The sequence below is a fragment of the Falco naumanni genome, chromosome 4 (assembly GCF_017639655.2).
Source record: "Falco naumanni isolate bFalNau1 chromosome 4, bFalNau1.pat, whole genome shotgun sequence".
Taxonomy (NCBI): Eukaryota; Metazoa; Chordata; class Aves; order Falconiformes; family Falconidae; genus Falco; species Falco naumanni.
In genome coordinates, this window is record NC_054057.1 from 57181919 (window position 1) to 57199998 (window position 18080).

General features: G+C 49.2%; 2 protein-coding genes across 3 annotated transcripts in view; both read right to left on the bottom strand.

Moving 5' to 3' along the window:
- Nucleotides 1–1213: 1213 nt before the first annotated feature.
- On the bottom strand, nt 1214–7948 carry LOC121087251 (solute carrier family 22 member 13-like). 2 transcript variants are annotated; one of them, XM_040592045.1, is made up of 10 exons: nt 7504–7945; nt 6330–6433; nt 5823–5977; nt 5075–5243; nt 4594–4714; nt 3880–3974; nt 3348–3562; nt 2745–2853; nt 2382–2592; nt 1214–1859 (listed from the first exon to the last, which is right to left on the bottom strand). In XM_040592045.1, exons 1-10 carry the CDS (start codon nt 7873–7875, stop codon nt 1764–1766), a joined length of 1647 nt encoding a protein of 548 aa, XP_040447979.1. In that variant the 5' UTR covers nt 7876–7945; the 3' UTR covers nt 1214–1763. The 2 variants fall into 2 exon arrangements, with proteins under 2 accessions (XP_040447979.1, XP_040447980.1); XM_040592046.1 differs by lacking the exon at nt 1214–1859 and having other exon boundaries at nt 2438–2588; nt 7504–7948.
- Nucleotides 7949–11665: 3717 nt separating this feature from the next.
- The window catches only part of OXSR1 (oxidative stress responsive kinase 1), a 93626-nt gene continuing 87211 nt past the window's right edge, over nt 11666–18080 (bottom strand). Inside the window, exons 14-18 of the mRNA XM_040591347.1 lie at nt 17671–17744; nt 16666–16718; nt 16187–16255; nt 15228–15292; nt 11666–14300 (exon numbers count right to left, since the gene is read on the bottom strand). Of these exons, the coding sequence (XP_040447281.1) occupies nt 14226–14300; nt 15228–15292; nt 16187–16255; nt 16666–16718; nt 17671–17744 (336 nt within the window). The 3' untranslated portion in view covers nt 11666–14225. The remainder of the gene's footprint in view (nt 14301–15227; nt 15293–16186; nt 16256–16665; nt 16719–17670; nt 17745–18080) is intronic.

Sequence of the window (18080 nt, forward strand, 5' to 3'; positions counted from 1 at the left end):
GTGGAATCACCATCCCTGAAGGTATCTGAAAAACATGTAGGTGTGGTGCTAGCAACATGGTTTGCTCATGGACTTGGCAGTGCTGGGTTAATGGTTGGACTTGATGAACTCAAAGGTCTTTTCCAACCTAAATGATTCTATGATTCTATGATTCTAAGCTATTCAGGTGCTCTTCAGCCAGATGGGCTCCATCCAGTGGTCTTTAAACTAACCAGATGCAGTGGTCTAGGGAAGAGCAGATGAAATGGATCTTCAGCCTACTGGAGGCATGAAAGAGGTGGAAGCAGAAGGACATCAGATGTGCTAAGACACCTTTATTTATGAAGTGAGCTGAAACAGAGAGTCTCAGAGCAGAATTCCCAAAAGAAGCCATGGTTCGCTCAATAACTGTGCATTTTGCTCCAAGCTCTTCCCTCAGCCTTTACCCTCAATGCCTTATTTTCCATAAAAGCCTGAAGGAGGAGCCCCCAGCCTCTGCCAAGGAAAGAATGCCCTCGGGCAAAGGACAGGGCTCCTCTACACTCAGGGTCACTGAAGAGGAGCAAATCCTTTGAAAAGTAGTGCCAGAGGGAAGCTGGCACCACAGGCAGCCCCTCCTGGTGCGGCATTGTGGCATGTCACTGATCTTATCCAAAACCCTGTTTTATCAAACTGCATACCCGTGGGGTACTTGGATCCATGGAAAACATGCAGGCATGACAATGGGGAGAAGAAATAAAGTCTATTTTAAAAGCTTCTGGACACTAGCAGAAAATAGTGTTTGAGCTGTATACAGACCAAGCTAGATCGTCACCACTGCACAGCTTCTGGGCTTCATCTGTACCAAGCCAGTGGTAAAAGAAAGTCCCCTTGAGGGACAGGAGATAAGAGGAGGAGAAGCACAGGAAAAGCACGGGTTTTCTTCATAGCATAAGGCAAGGGTAGTCCTAAACTGTTTAAAGACAGGAATGGATACAGCAAGAAGGAATAGACTAGAATTTAGAACAGAGTGGGAAGACCTGATAGTTTCCAGAAAGATTTGTACTTTCATCTGAGAGACCAACTGCCACAATGTCTCTCAGCTTCCTGGAACAGATGCATTAATGTGGTTCTACACCACAGCCTGACGGCACTATTTTCCATGCACAAAGCCACCAGCACCAAGGCAAAAATCCTGCTGCCTGTTAGACATCCTTGCTCACTGCCTGCTGTTTCTTCCATGGCATCTTTTTTATTTTCTCAACTGAGTGTCTCAAGTAAAAAAAAAAAAAAAAAAAAAAAAGGAGTGTTTTTAAGAGAGGGTGAGAGGATCATGCTAGACAGTCAAGAGAAATCACTCCTTTTTGCAAGTATGAGAGTCTTTTCACTGCAGCATCTGCCCTGGCTTTCTCTTTAGCGAGCACAGCACTCTGCTGCAAGTCTATTCAATGCTCTAGCAGTTGTCTCACTTGGACAAAGTTTACAGCCTCACGTTCCTGAAGACAAGACAGGAAAAAGGAAGAGAAAATGTTGCCTCCATCCTGGTTTCTGATATCTTCCTTTTTTCCTTAAATGAAAAGCATCAAGTTTTCTCCGGTGAGAGCACTGCTGAACACCCCAGACAGCGTGCAGTGCCTGAGGACAAGCTATAGAGGGAGATACAGGAAGGCAAAAAAGAAAAGGAAAACCAAGCATTGGCAGTGACCGCTTGAGAGGTGGTGGTGTCCTGCCAGGGGAGACCCTGCCCATCCTCAGTGCTGGCACAGCTATAGGTCGCCTTTAGCTACAGCTGCTTGCACGCCCCGCTAGAAGTGAGTGGTCTTTGTGCACTCATTGTCTTGGCCACCATCTTTTCCTGTCATGTGTCCTTTTCCAGAGCTGCTGTTGGCACTTCCACAGACCTAATGAAAGGGAAAGGAGATTAAAAGCAAAGACAGACCTGTTACGAGCTGATGGCAGCCTTCTCTGAGACACGCGGCCTTCAGCCACCTGGCTTCCCATTCACCACTCACTCTCTGGGCCCCTGTGGGCACCCTGCTCCCAGCAGGACAGCAAAACTGTTGGAGTGCAATTCCACCCAGTCCCGCAGGGAATGGAGTCTGGGAGCTACGAGAGGCTGAAAGCCAGAGGACACGGCTACGAGGCACTGGTCCTTCCCTCGCGAGGGCAGAGGGTGCAAGCCAAGCGCCAGCTGTTCCTCTAGTCCTTCCATCCCACAGACAGGAATGAAGGGATGACCATCGTGTGCAGGGTTACGGGGCCTCCTCCCCTCCCTCCGCAGCGGGGCGTCCTGCTCCCTGCCCTCCCACCACTGTAAGCCCTGGGAGAAACCCCCAGCCCCAACCACGCAATGCCAACAGCCTCCGCAGCGCTGGCACCCCGTGTCCCTGCGCAAGGGCAGCACGGGCACCATGGGCACCCACCTCAGCTGCAGGGTGGCCATGCCCCGTGTCGTCCGGCAGGTCGGTGCCACAGGTCTCAGGCAGCAGGACGCAGAGCAGTGCCCCCACCACGGCAGGACTCCCGAAGATGGCCATGGGGATGGCCCGGTGGAACTGGCCCAGGAGTCGGATCAGCGGGGCCATGATCGCCGCCACCCGTGCTGACATCGAGCACAGCCCCAAGCCAGTCTGCCTGGGGAAGCAAGGGGCAGTGGGACATGCGGGCAGGGCTCAGCCCCACCAGGATGCCATGGAGCAAGGTCGGCCATGGGAACAACTGAGCTTTTGCCCCACCACTGCTACCAGCCATGGTCGAGGGAAGCCCTGATCGTGGGGAGAATTCACCTGGCAACCGTGGGGAAGAGCTCTGCGGAGTAGACGTAGGAGGTGGAGAAGGAGGCTGAAGTGGTAAACTTGCCAATGATGGCCAGGGCAGTGGTCACCACAGGTTGTTCTGAGGGGAGGAGGAGAGACCACCGCTGTGGGACAAGGGCCCAGCACCACTCAGGGGGGCTGGGGTTGCACAGGGACCACTATGTTGCCTGCGGGGAGCCATAGTCTCCAACCGTGCCTGAACGTGGACCGAGGAGCAGGTCTGCCTGGGGGCCATCTTCAGCGCATTTTCCCTCCATCATCCCACCTCCCCACACAGCAATTTTCCTGGAGGCCACCTCTGCTTATAGGCGGCCTACTGGGCTCAGCTCTACCCTCTCCTTTCATAAGCAGCAAGCAAAAGTTTGCTGATCCAAATGGACCCTGGCGAGTTAGCCAAGTCCCTTGTGGCCATGGCACCAGGGTCAGCCAGTGAGACACGGTGCTCAGGTCACCCTGAGAGATGTGAGCCGGCCCGGTTGGGAGGACAGGACCTGCACCAGCAAGGGAAGAGTTGGGGCTCTGTAACTCCCTGTCCCAGAAGTTGCCCTCTCAGGATGGGAAGAGGTCATTCACCTTCAGGGATGCCGGTGATGATCAGACACACCAGGCCACTCAGCAGCAGGAGAACAGCCTGGGTTTTCTTCCTGCCAAACCACTGCAGCATGAAGATACAACCAACACGTGCTGGGATTTCCACTGCTCCAAATGCAAGCTGCGTCAGGTATATGTCCAGACCAAAATTTGTCACGTTCAGACTCAAACCGTAGTAGGCAAGGCTGTTCGCAAACCTGAAAGCCAGGCAGGTTGGTACTGAGCATAGCTGTGAGCCATGAGCAAATACAATATTGATCTCCAATGACAACACTTTGACCAAGTCACAGAATTTCCAAGGGGACATAAAACCAGAAGAACACCACAGGACTGCCAAAGCTGGAAAGGCTCTAACCTTTCCCACAAACCACGTAACATCTTGAATAGCCAGGAACAGAAACACCCACCAATAACAACCAAAAAACACAAGGTGAATTTATGGTTATGACTAACCATCAATCCTTTGTTTTCTTCAACTAGAAGTCTGAGAAGATGGGGCCAGGGGATGTCTTACCAGGCATATGACATGACTGAAGTCACCTTCCGGAGCTGCTTCTTCCGGCAGAGATCCAGAATACCTCCAGACTTGGTCTGCTTCTCAGGCCTCAACTTCAAAAGGCAGAAAGCCAAGGAGTCAAACCAGGTGAGGGAGACCCGTGGCTAACTCCTTTTCCATCTGCAGTCAATGCAAAGCCTCCGTGGGACAGTCCTGTGACACTAAACTGCTCTGGGAGGGAGGGCAGCCCAGTGGAGCTGGGCTCCTGCATCTGTCCTCTGGGTGCCCAGTGCACTACTTTGGTGACTGAGAGGTTCCTTGGGATGAACAAATCCCTAGTGTAGGGACTTTGGGGTGGGCAAGGAGATAACTCACCTTCAGGCATCTATGCATGGAAAACCACAGACTAAACAGAGACCTCCTGCTCATCATCAACAGTCCTGCAATCCTCACAGAAGAAAAGCCAGGGAAGCATTTGGGTTCTTCCCATATCCCATGGTAGACTCCAGAAAGCTCTAGGGTGAGTGTTAGCAGAAGCTGTGGCTCTTCCCTGACCTTGTCCCTGTACAGCACAGCTGAAACTGGAGTCACCCACAGTCCATCCCCAAATCATCCCCAATGGGCATGGAAATATGTTTTTCAGGTGACCTCAGCTCCAACAGCTGCTACAAACCCAAGCACAGAGGAAAGTCTCTGAAGACAACAGGCAGTTCCCCACGCTGTTAAAGGTACCTGCTCAAGGAGTGCTGGTGGGATGGAGCGCTTGTTGGTGGCTGCTGCCTTCTGAAGGACCTTCTTAGCTTCTTCTATTCTGCCTTTTGTCACCAGCCACCGAGCTGATTCTGGTAGCACCCTGTCAAGAAGATGAAACCAGGAGATGCTGCTGTGACCCGCTGAGTTTCCCCACAGCCCGTCTCCCTGCAACCATGTCCAGAAAGCAAGGGGTATCATATGTGATGGATGGCTCTAAACACCTCCCCAGGTCAGGTTTTCCAGGTCTATGTTTCATGCCCCAAAGGCCACATTCGAAGCCCTGAAGCAAAGCAGCTGCTGCTCTCAGTGGTCCAGTGCCCCAGGGTGATGTGCTGAAGCCCCTCCAGTATCTGCACACTGGGAAAGACCCAACCTGCCCCAGAGCTGCTGTCTCCTCACTGCCACCCCTCACTCTTGTTGCTGCTGTGTCTGCAAGAAGCTCTGCCCCCATCCCATTTACCGGATGAAGAAGAAAAAGCCAAATATAGGAGCAGATCCTGCAATTTCCAGCAGCCTCCAGTTGCGAATACCGTAACTCAAGCCTGCCAAAACCATCTGTCCGATGGCGAAAGTGCAGTGAGAAATCAGCACCGCCTTTGGCCGGGAGGAGACACCAACCCATTCTGTAGCTGAAAAGAAGAATGCAGGTTCAGAGTCATCCATGCAAATTATTTTCCCTGATGCAAGCAGGGTGTTCCCCCAGGAGAAGAGCTGTCCTAGAGGTGAGGAGAGATCAGCAATCAGAGCTCTGGCATCAGTCACACATGGAAGTCACCAGTGATTCCTGAGATGCATCACCTCTCCTTATCGTCATGGTGTCCTGATCCTCTGCAAGAGGACATGAAGCTCAGGTATGTCACTTCTTTGCTCTCAGCATCCACAGAGCCCCTCACTGGGACAGAGCTGGGGCCCAAAACAGTATTTCCCAGAGCCACTGGGCTCTCTCCCTGCGCTGAGCTTCTGAGCTGGAAGGAAGACTGTCCTCTTGCCCCTCTCTGAGCACTGGCATGGGAGAGATGCTCCCCATGGCTCTCACTCAGAGGAGATGCCAAAGTGCCAAAGCACCAAAGGACAGTGCAGAGCAAGGCCTGTCCTCACCGTGGTGTTTTTCAAGTTGTACGTGATGATTTTTATTTCTTTATAGACCTTTCCTATTACATCCTGAGAGGCCACAACTATCTGTCTCAGGACCAGGGCGTCCTACTCACCTAAGGCCAATTGCGTCATGATGATCCCTGACACCGAAGCCCCCACAACACATCTGAAGGCCATGTACACATAGAAATGGGGCACAAAGGCAATTCCTACACCAAACAAGCCCTGAAGGAACACGGAGATCAGAATGACTGGCCGTCGGCCGATCCTGGGGAGGAAGAGGGAAGACACAGTCAGTACCTGGATAGACCCCATGGAGATGGAGAAGAGCCCAGTGGGCTACAGGGATTGTATCGCCCTCTCTTGAGGGTGCTAAGGCTCAGGCTAGACTCTGGGTTGACATGTGAAGCACCCTGTGCACACACTGTGCTCTCCTTCCTTCCACTCACTGTGTGGCCATGACCTCACAGGACCTGAGGACTTTGGTCAGGGTCCCTATTAGTGAGGAGGGGTGACAAAATGCAGGGGGTGCAGTGCCCAGGCAGGCTCGGAGCAACGTGCCGCTCTGTGCACCGCCGGCTCTGCACACACCCTGGACAGGTGGTTGTGTGTTCTCTCACCTGTCACTTAGTGGCCCAAAGATCATGGCTCCTATGAACAGCCCTGCCATGTAGATGGACTGGGAGATGTCATTCAGGTCCTTCCTATCACACACCAGGTCAAACTGGAGGAAGGAAACACAAATGCTTCTGTTCTTGACAGGTTCTTGTTCTCGTTTTGTTCTTGACAGGTGCTTTCTGATCCCACCTCCAAGGATGTGAGACTCTATGGTATGCACGTAGCACACCTCTGTGGGACAAGCCCATGGAGCACATAGTAGTGTCCCTCTCCCAAGCAGTGGGACCTGCAGGACCACCCCAGCCCAGAACCCCACTCCTTGTTGGCAATTTTTGCTTCTTAGTGGGACATAGGATGGAAGTCCCAGCAGCTTGCTTCTTCCTAGACTGCCTGCCCTCCCAGAGGAAAAAGGATGAGTGCAACGCTGATTCCTGGGCCAAGCAGTTTCTCTTAAAGAGATGTTCTGCAACTGCCAGGGTCCAGAGGTCAGCTACAGAAAAAGTCATATAGGGAAGATCATGTATAGGAAATAGAGAGGTCACAAAGCACTGAAAGAACTTTAGCACTGCTCGCCAGAGCACTATTTATTGCTGAAGCTCCTGTTGTCCATTAGATGTGTGGCTTTGCAAGATTTCCCCTCCTCGTCAAACCTGGTACCTCCGCACAGAGCAAGGAGCAGTGAGGGACTCGGGCTGTTTGCAACAACCTTGAGCTGGCGTCACAACACTGAGACCCCGCAGCAGCACCCCACAGCTGCTTGCCCTGACACATGTGGGAGCAGGAGCCAAGTGCCGAGCTCTGCCTCCTTCCCGTGGCCAGGGTCTCCCAAGCACAAACCTGTGCACAGGGACGAATGAAAAAGTCACCCCCTGACTGCAGAGGGGCAGCTGGGGCAGGGAGACCCAAAAGGTCCCAACCAGGAGTGATTAATCTCTCCACTGGGTCCACCTATGGTCCCGCTGATATCTGTATCACAGCCTGGTTGCTTGCAACCTCCCGGGGACCACATCTGGGGGCTGAGTGGTAAAGCCAAGGTCCCCAAAAGACACCTGATGTAAATCTCAGCCCAGCTCAGCTGCGCCATGGCTGGCAACAGCTTTGACTGAACTACAGGACAGGGTGGCCGTTTGGGTCTCCCCTTCCACGTCCCCAGTGCGTCAAAAGGCAGTTACAGACCTCGGTCAGCAGGGACGGCGGCGGTGCTGAGGGGTACACCCAGCCACTGCTGCATTTCTCCGTGGCGTTCAGGCCATACGCCACGATGGAGCCCAGGTCCCAGTCCACGGGCGAGTACATGAAGCACTGCTCATACGCCCCGTTAGCATCCCGGGGCAAGGTGAGGTTCAGCTGCTCTTCCTCGGTCAGGTTGGGGCCGATGGCACGGATCCAGCTGGTGTCGCAGTGATAAGGCACGTGTGGAACCATAAAAAGTTGGCAAAACTGGTGGAAAGCCACACTGAGGCAGGGGAACAAGGTGAGCAGCACCAGCCATTTCTGAAACAGCCCAAATTCACCAACTGCTTTCAAAATGTCCCCAGCGCCTGACATTGGCAGCTGCGTCTGGAACGGGACAGTGCTGGGACAAACTTCCCAGAGGACTAGAATTAATATTTAAACCAAGATAAGCTCTGCAGACGTAGGCAGCCACCACAGACATGTAGTCTGGACAGACTTAATGCCTGATGTTTTACCTAAGCACACCATGTAATACATTAATCATCTCTGCCACCCACGAACATACGGCGCTGGCTGGAGCAGAAGGCTCCTGTTTCAGGCAACATGGGTCACCTCCTCGGCCAGGGCCGGTGGCATTGACAGGGGAAAAACTTCTTCTCCAAAGCAACTGCGAGCGCTGCGTGTGCTGAACCGCTGAGACGGTCACCAGTGGTTCCACCCAGGAACGCAAGGTTCAGAGGGGCTGAAAGCCCAGCGCGATGCAGAGCTGGGAAAACGCCAGGGGAATAAAGAGAGTGATTCTAACGGATGGGCAGAGATGGAGACGGGGAAGGGCAGCCAGCTGGCTGTGGTCCCACGCGATGGGAGACTCCATTTCCTTCATTTTCCGCAGCTTCCCTGTGCAGCCACGAGCAAGCCGCACATGGGATGTCCACCCTCCCCACCAACTCTGGGCCACCCCGTCGGCTGGCGGGGGCTATATGTAGGGAAGACTTGGGGAAGGCGTACAGGGATGGCAGAAATCTGACACAGGGCAATGCCGCTTGAGGCAGGTTTGGCAAATCTCAGCTCAGACGCCTTCATGCCTTAAAATGATCATTGAGAACATGAAACCAACTCTGTTCAGCCCATTCCTGATGTAGGAACAGCATTTGCCTGGTGCCCCTTTTGGGATGTCCATGAGGCAAAGCCCTCAGAGGTGCCCAAAGCAACTTGGATGCTCCTTCTCGTGCCCACAGATCTGTGGGAAGAGCATCGTATAAGCATGATGGAAACCAGACCATGGCTGACCCGTTTGGGTTGACCAGGGCACCCGCACAGGTCAAACCTGGAGGAACTCCAGGTCCCCAGGCAGCCAGAGGAGAGGTGCTGCTCTCAGGATAAGCCCAGCTCAGCAGCCACAAGCAGGGAATACCAAAGACAGAGACAAACAGGCAGATGCTGAACCAGGCAGAGGTGCTAGACAACACAAATTGGGTCTGTTCAAGTCACGGTTTAAAATGGGGAAGCCTGGGAGAGTCAGTCAGACACCAGTCATGGGTCTCATGGATCTGGAGAAGCAGGAGCCAGAAGACAGAACAAAATACTGCCAGAATTTACAACAGTTGAAATCAGTTCTGGACTGGCACTGGAGAGCCTGAGCTGGGTGCCGTGTTATAGGAGACTGGAGGACACTGAGGGCCCAGACCAAGGGACAGAGCAGGAACCCACTGCAGGTTTCCAACAACAGGTGAGGAGGCAGCAGTAGTTGACTGGAGCCAAGTCACATCTCCAGGCTGAGACGATCTCCTCCAGACCTGAGCAGGGCCATGTGTCCACAACGCACCTTTTCATGGCTTTTAGTAAAGGTCAAGCAGAATCAATCTGCTGCAATTTGGGATGATCTTGTACACCAAAGCCCAAGTACAGAAAGAGCATCACCCCCAGGCCCGCTGGCAGCAGTATCCGCAGATACAGGGCTCCCCAGGGCTGGAAACAGCACTTAAGCCCCAGATAAGCCCTGCGGCCCTAGGCAGTCATGAGTATGCAAATTTGAAGGAAAAGCAATGCTCAGCGTTGAGATTTGTACTCACACTGCATTACCATTAAGGGAAACAGGAATTTCAGGAGGTGCGCACCATCCAGGTGAGGTTCCTTTCCATTTGGGAAGTCATCAGTTGGAAGGAGAGACTTTGAGAAGGGGATGGGGATGTGGCAGGCAGAGCAGGGAAGCCCACAGGCACGGGCAGGATGAGACACCTCGTGGTGTGCACCCACAAGGGGAAGGTAACTGGGGTGGACTTGTCAGCCACAGGAGGACTATGAGGCACTGGAGTAAGGCAGCATGAAAAAGCTTTAGGAGTGTCCATGAAGGGATTTCCTACGGAGACACGGATGGGAGCCAAAACTGGTGCATGATTCCCTAGGCCTTTTGAAGCAGGGTTTGGCCAAATACTGGAAAGATTGCAAAGAAAGTTTGCTTAGATGCAGAGGATGATATTCAGGAACCCAGAATGTCCCTTACCATTCCATGTCTTAAACGTGGAAGTTACATTCACCCAAGCTAGTTCTCTGGCTCTGCAAGTAAAGAACACCTTAAGAGAAATAAAGCGCCAGAAAATGTCAAAATAAGCCCAAGAGCCTTGGAAGGGAGAGTGAAAGCAGCTGAGAAAGCACCATCATCCAAGACCAGTGCTTTTTTTGTTTGCTTGGTTTGGTGTGTGTTTGTTTTTAAGCAAGAACATGCATGTTTTTAAGCCAACACAGATGGGTGCACCTCAAACAAAAGGCCTGGGGAACACGGTTGAAACTGGACCATCCCCATCCCCTCCCAAGATACATCCTTGCCCTTGATAGTCCCTGAAACTTTAAACTTCTCCCCACACTCTGAGCAGCACGAGACCTTCTGCCTCACTTAATGGAGACACCACGACCTCGCTCAGACAACCCCCCACTAACTCTGGGTAATTCTCATCAACAAAGCTGTCAAGAGTTTGATTGAACATGGCACCTTGCAAACAGAGGCCATATATTAGCCAAAAGGACCTCCTGTGAGAAACACGAGGGTTTTTTTACTTCTCAGGTAAAATTTCCCTTCATTTCTTAAAATTTCCTTCCTTTGTGGGGAAAGGCAAGAACCGTCAAAGATTGTGAAACAAAACCCTAGCATTTCTCCAGTGCAGTGCTTCAGAGAGTTGGCTTTCCAACAGGGAGTCCGGTAGCCTGCTTGCAACCAGACACTTCTCTTTTCAGGACGTTAGGTGACACTAGAAGGTTGAGGCCACGGCTGCTGTTAAAGGATGACCATGACCGGGGAAAGCTGTCCAGATGCCCACTGGCTTTAACTGACATCAAACTGCAGCACTCACCATGACAAATCTACTGACACAACCACAGCAGTGGCTCAGCGCCAGGTCCCAGAAGTATTTTCAGTCTTGTGGCAAGAGGTTTACTGACAGTCTGCCAACAGTCTTGTCACCTGCACCTGCTTGGGACAAGACCTTTCCACTTCAAGTACCTCTCCTTGCTCTTGCAGCCCAAAGCATGACCACTGGCACACGAGTACGCTGCAGAAGGGGACACCGGTGCTTACAGAGAGGAACAGCCCAACTCCAGCTAGGAGCTGTCAGGATAAGAGACAAGGACACGTGGGCTCAGCCTCCCACCATGTATCTGTACATCTTCTTGAAGTCCCGGCTCCACTACAAACTTAAGGGACAGACCTCCAAGGCACCTCCGGATCAGATCTGCCCCGAAGCCTCAAATTCAGAAAGAACAAGTATTGTGGAGGCAGAGAAGAGGGAGAGTGCAGTTCGTGCTCCTAACGCTTCTCAAGGTATAAATCATCCCACTTCAATACCAGCCTGTGTCACCCCGAGGTGTTCCCGGACAGGGGAAGCTCATTCCCAGCTGCACAGGGCACGCAGAGCTTAAAGCAAACCTTTCAGCTGGAGACAAAACCCCTCGGGGTACAATCCTAAGTGCCATCCTGGCTCCATTTCTGCCCACAACTCCTGCAGAGCATCCCCACCCCCTCCCCAATGAGTCTGTCCTGGGGGTTGTCAAACCTCCCACCACCCCAAGAAGAAATGCCCCAGGGGCTGCAGACCAAACTCAAGACAAACTCCTTCCTCAAGATATACCATCCAACCCAGTAACATGTAAACCACACAGCAAACACATGGCAATGGACAATTTGTTCTTTATTGATTAAAAATTAGAGACATGCAGTAAAATACAAAGTCCAAAAAAAGGAAAAAAGCCTGAATATTTTACATCTTTCATTATAATCTACAATACACCAAAGTTGTGAAGAGGATCCGTTTTCATTAACAAAGCATTGTCCTTAAAAGTAGGAACTAACTTAAAATTACCACCTGCTTCCAGGTTCAGATCAGAAATTTGCACAAAAACCAAATTCTTAATGACACTGGAAAACAATTATGAACAGCATTGGCACTTACTGGAACAACATCAGAAAAGACAGCTGTCTAGCACTGTAATAGCCCAAGTAAATATTTTGGATCCCTACCCAAAACATCTGGAGATCTATAGAGCAAAACCCATCAGTTTCTTCGCTTATTTTCTCCATTAAAGAACTAAGGAGCCTTGGGTTAGTGTGAGCTCAAGCCCTCGAAGTCCTGGCTTTGGGAAGGTGGGGAATAACTTAATAAATAGATGCTGCATTGTTCCATTTGAGCAGTTAAGAGTCCTACCTTTCTCAGCACCAGTACACAAACGAACAAGGAGCTCCCCATGGCATGCAGGCAGAAGGGAAAATAATACTGTACCAAGACTACCCTGTCTCCCTGTCCTAAGGGTTTCCAAATACATCCATAGCGAGCGCAGGGTGACATGAAAATCAAGATGCCAGCCTGCTCTTCCCAAGTCGAGAAACTCAATGGGGGACACCGTAGAGAGTGCTTTGTATCAGACAACAGCAGAAAGGGCCAGAGGTGCCACACACACGTGCCCATTTGGCCAAACCCAGCCACCACCAACTCCCTGGGATCAGGCACCTGCTTCCTGGGCTCTGCTTGGCACCCTGGGATGCTCTTGCTCCCAAACCCTCTTCCTCCTGTCCCTCCCCTTCACACTCACCAGCCATGGGGCTGCAAATAGCCCATGGGGACATACCCAATATGCACCTACAGGCTAAAAGCAACAAGGGCGGTACAAAGAGAACATGCATGATTCAGGAAGCTTCCACAGCTGCTCACAGAGAACAATATATAAATACAGGTTGTTCATCTGAAGACTTGGAAATAAAAAAAGTCCCGATTTAACTCAGTCATCCTGCTCTGTTTCTGCATTGTTTGTGGCTGATGGAAGCAAAACACGTTTCCATCTGCATGTTAAATTACAGACTTACAATTTCTGTGTAGAAAACACTCTGGAGCCAATAGCAGTTACAAAGGCCAACTGTGAACAGTAAGAAAAAAAAAGTCAACACCAGTTATTATTCACATATTGCATTACAAGTGTCTCTTATCAAACTCAGAGTATAATTTATATTATTCATGTAGAAACTCAAATTCAACACCACATAGAAATAAAAGCTAAATACGTGTGTGACAGGGTTTCAGTGACATCCTGATCAAACGTCGAGGCTTGGACCAGCGAGGAGGCTGACGACCCAAGCGATTAGTGCAGCAGGGACACAGCCCGGTGCTCGCTTGCCCAGTACTACCACTCTACTGGCGATTCTTTATTGCTGTAAAACATGACAGGGATGGTTCCACGGGTACCAGTTTGCAAAGGACTGGGAAACACGTCGGGGGGACTCGTGCAGCCAGGCATAACAGACTGGGTTTCAGGAACAGTTCCAAGTGCATCTTTTCCAAGCGCAGAGCGACACAGATCTCCTCTCCCTCTGACCATGAATATTTTGTTGATCATCTGAAAGACCGGTTTCCAGACAGCAATGCCTCATTGGTCTGCTTCAAGAACAGACTACATCTAAGATGCAGAAAAAAAGATGTTTTGAGGAAGGACTGCTTAACATAAATAAAGGTTCAGCCCTCATGCCATGCCTGGCACTCATGTGGAGAGAACCAAAATGGTAAAAAAAAAAAAAAATTAAGGCAGTTTACAAAGGGAAGCTGACTTCTAACACCTCAAAGTCAAGAAACTTCTCAAAAAACACAAACACAAGGGAAGGAAGCTCTCCCTCCCACGGGTTAAGACTTGGCTTGCTTTCTCAGGTGCAAGCACTCAAACCAGCAGTTTTAAAAAACACAGCCGAAGAGAAGCAGATTTCTCAGCACTCCAGGTGACCCAAACAACATGTACATTGGTGTTTCAGATAGAAGGAGAAGCAGGTAAAGAACAAAAAATATCCGTTCAGTATTAAAACTTGTGCAAAAATAGCAAGTGAAAAAATGAAACCACATGTAAGCAAACATTTAGGCAAGATCATCAGAGCAGTGGAACCCCCTGCTTCGTACTCAGTAGTATTTTTCTTTAAAGTAAGGCAATAATAAAATGAACATGCAGGCAATGACATGTTTGATCTGCATGTTTGAGATGACAGATACAAAAACATGAGAGTTGTTTACAAAAGGTGTAAACGCCATCGGTAATTTCAGGAAGGTTTGTGATCCTATTAAGGAAAATGTTAAAGCTTCTAGGAAGGGGGCTGTAGTTCAATTCTTTGGCAGTAGTGGTTTTTTTTAGGCTAACAGAAGCATTACAAATATGCACATGTGGGTTCTCAGTTGGGAAACATCTCCTGGGACCATTGTTTAGCTGATGCTGAGCTGTGCAAATCCTATAAGTTTGCCATCGTCGGGAATATCTGAGCCTTCGACACCAGATGCCTGAAACACAAGGAACAGAGATCCAAATAGCAACACACATGCTCTATCCTCTGATACACGCTGTACACTTTATCGTGATACATAGCATCGAATATAGTCTGGGGAGGCAGCAGTCATAGGACAGCTTTGCACCGTATTCACTGTATTCAGCAGATCGCACTACTTAAAAATGAAGCACTCAATTTTAACTGGGTTTTTTTTTGCCTTTTTTTTTTTTTTTTTAAGCTAGGAGGGGCTGGGACTGAAGTTTGGCCAATGTCTGCTCTGACTGAGGCTATGTGCACTAACCGGGGCAAACCAAGTGAAAACTTACAGAAAGAGTCAAAAATAACAGAACTTTACTGCTTCACTACCAATGAACTGGTAAAGCTTTTGCTTTGCCACTATAACTACCTTCTGCATTTCACCACCTCTGAAAGAAACATCCGCTGTTCTTTCTCTTCTCCTAGCCTATCTTCTCTTAGTTTTGGCTCTCTTCTTTTGCCCCCTGCTCTACCCACGCTCCCCCCTTCATTTCCTCCTCAGAGACAATGTACTTGAACCCTTGGGCCCTCCTCACTCTCCCCCTCCAAGAAAGCAGTCCATGGTATTTCTTAACCCCCTTACCTGCCTTGAAGTACATATGCCCTTTATGGGCAAGTGTACACTCCAAACCCAGAAAACACCCTTCGGTAGCATTTTGAGATGTTTATTTATCAGGATAAGGGAATGTTTGTATTAGCACATCACCTCGCAGTTATGTAACCCAGGTGCTGCTCACAGGACACAAGCACAGAGCCTGCTGACAACCAGTAGGAAGCTTCAGGAAAGGAGGAGGGATTTAGACTGCCTACATTAGATGCCTACAGTAGACATCACAGCCATCTCTATGCAATGCCTTCTCTTTGCAAGTGACAACTTGTTCAATTAGGGAACAGGAATAAATACCAGTTTGAAAGTGACGGATCTGTTTGCCTGGGGCTCTTCCACAATTTTCTGCAAATTGGCTGCAACTGAAATCACATACACACACACAAAGAAAATGGGCAAATATTAGGACAGGCTAAAGAAAACATCCCAACCTCATTAGGCCTCTTTCTATTACTCAGTAAACTGAGAACTTTTAAAAATTATAAAGAACTTTAGGTCTCAATTAGACTCAATCTACCTAAATCTAAAACTTTAAACTGTGAAGATGCTATGATTTGTTACTGTGCTTCTTTTTCAGAGGGAGTTATTTTTTCCTGGATGTGGTGGTATTAGTAGTAATAAACTGCCCAACTGCACCTGGAAATCCAGTTAATTTTGCACTAGCAGCCTTCCCAGATGTTGCTGCCTGTGTAAAGTGAACAAGTTTCCTTGCTGTAGTCAAAATATACAAGCAGTGCTGACAGTTTAAAAGTCTCACCTGCTATGTAAAAGGACATATTTATTTAACAAATCATGGCTAGAGGTAGCTGTTCATACCCGCTCAACACATGTTGCTGTACTAGTGCATGTGCACTTCACACTTCCTTCCCTAGTCCTACTTAAAACAAAAAAGCCTGGCTGATTGCAGTCCCAGACCTCTTTTGCACAGGACCTGTGAGCAGTACAGGCTGGTGCAGTAATTTGGCAATGCATATATGTCAGATAATGATTTAGCTAATGCATTGATTAGCCTTCATTTTGCATTACAGGGAACATTTGCTTCATAATGTTTCCAACTAGATCATATTCTTGTGAACTGGGGGTTGCCTATATGTACTGGCACAGAACTGTCACCAGAATTAACAGCAGTTTTGTAGAGCCACTGGGGTAGAGAACCAAGGCCACAGCAAACTCTGCTAGTACCCAGTAATTAGGCCATTTTAAACATACCAAAAATTACGGAAATGGTTAGAGCAGAAAATACAATAGGTAATTACCTATTACCAGATCTCTGCCATCAACAAGACCGGCTGAAATGAGTTCTTGAGACACACCGTCAGCAGTATCTGTTGGTGAGAAACCCAAAAGCCAGTCACCACGTAACAGAAATTGTCCAGTTGATGAAGGCATCACAGAAACCTAGGAGCAGCTTGTACAAACCAAACAGCAGCAGCGTTGTTTACACAGAACAGATATTAGAGCTGCCTGACTGCACCTGGTGTACACCCTGAGCTATGCCGTCACACTGAGGTGAAATTCAAAGGGCTACACTTTGGGCTTATCCTTGAACAGTTCCACAAGAAGGGTCTTCTCAACAGCAGTGCTCCGAGCCCAACCATAAGGCAAGCCCTTTCGGAAGGCACTGTGGGCAGACACTCATACAGGGTTTCCACCCATACAGCTGCACAACACCAAACACAAACCCTCCCCCTGCACCAAAACTACCTGCATACACTGAAATTTCCCACCAGCTCACCTCTCCCTGGGGTAAATTCAAATCGAATATCGTTGAGCTCTTTTTTTGAATTCCTGTGGAAAGAAGAGAATTTTATATAGAAGAGACCATTTCATTGAAACGATTGGTCCTCAAAAGAAAGTACTATCACTGAATAATCAGTCTGGGAAGAGAAGCCAATTCATTGCACCCTTCGCCCTCAAAGGGCAGAAACTAATCACTTGTGCGTGCATCTGGAAGCAGGGCTCTCCGCACTGCCTGACTCTTGACCTGACAGAGCCCACGTGGGCTGAAGTCCAGGATAAGTGAGCGCCACCTCTTTGGTATAAGGCCACGTTGTTCCACTGTCTCAGCAACTCCTATGGGTCAGCAGAAAAGTCCCTGGAGCACACCTCTGAGAGGAAGGAAGCCCTCACTGACTGCAGATACACACACATTATGCAACTGCCCAGGAGCGACTGGCAGGTGATGCTCAGAAGTCCCAGTCCAATGCCTATCAACAACCAGAATGCCTACAGGTTGTTGGCAGGTTCCCTAAATGAGAAATGTCAATATAGGTAACAATGGTACAACGTCCTTAGAATCCTTTTTTTGCCTGTTTCTGAGAACACAGACCAGAATCCATGCCTTGAATTGGGTAAAAGCTCTTCACTCCCAGAACTGGCTGAAGTCTTGCCTGAATAATAAGACTGTCCAGCGCAAGGCCAGAACCCCTGGATCTTCAATGCCCTGTAGGGAATCCAGCTTATTACTCCTTCCCACTGTTAAAAGAGTTTGGGAACATTTATACAAATATCAAAACCTCTTTCAGTACACAGCGCTTGCCAAACTGAAGAAGTGGATGAGAAACATCCTTTTCTGGGTCCCAATTTCAGAAGAGTGGATGAAATCCAAGTTGGCAAACAAAAAATAACCACCACCTTTTTAACTAAAAGGCAGGTGGCAAGATGCACTGCAGAAGTCTTCTTCCAGTGTCCCTCTCTACAAAGGCTCACTTTGACAGCAAGGTCAGTTTTGTGTCCTTACCTTAACCTTAGTACAAGGCTGATGGGGACTTTCGTATCTTCCTGTACCGGTGCTGCAGCAGGAGCAGGTGGGGCCTGCAATAGGATTACATCATTTTAAAGCAGATCAACACTTCCTCTGGTTTTAAAACTAGAGATAACCTTGATCAGCTATAAATACAAACAAAGTTTAACTTATCGTTGGAATCATGACACTACAGTGAAAAAGACGACAGACTAATGAAAAATTCACGCTTAAATAGTAACCCAGGATGTTCTCTCTGCAATTGCCTTGAAAAGAGTAAAAGCTATCCAACTTTGAGAAATGCCAAAATGGCAGGAGACTTCAGAAGAAATGCTAAATATAAAAAGACTGCTTGCTTTGCATCTAAAATTAAGGTTTTTGTGCACTCACGACAGCTTCAAGACCTC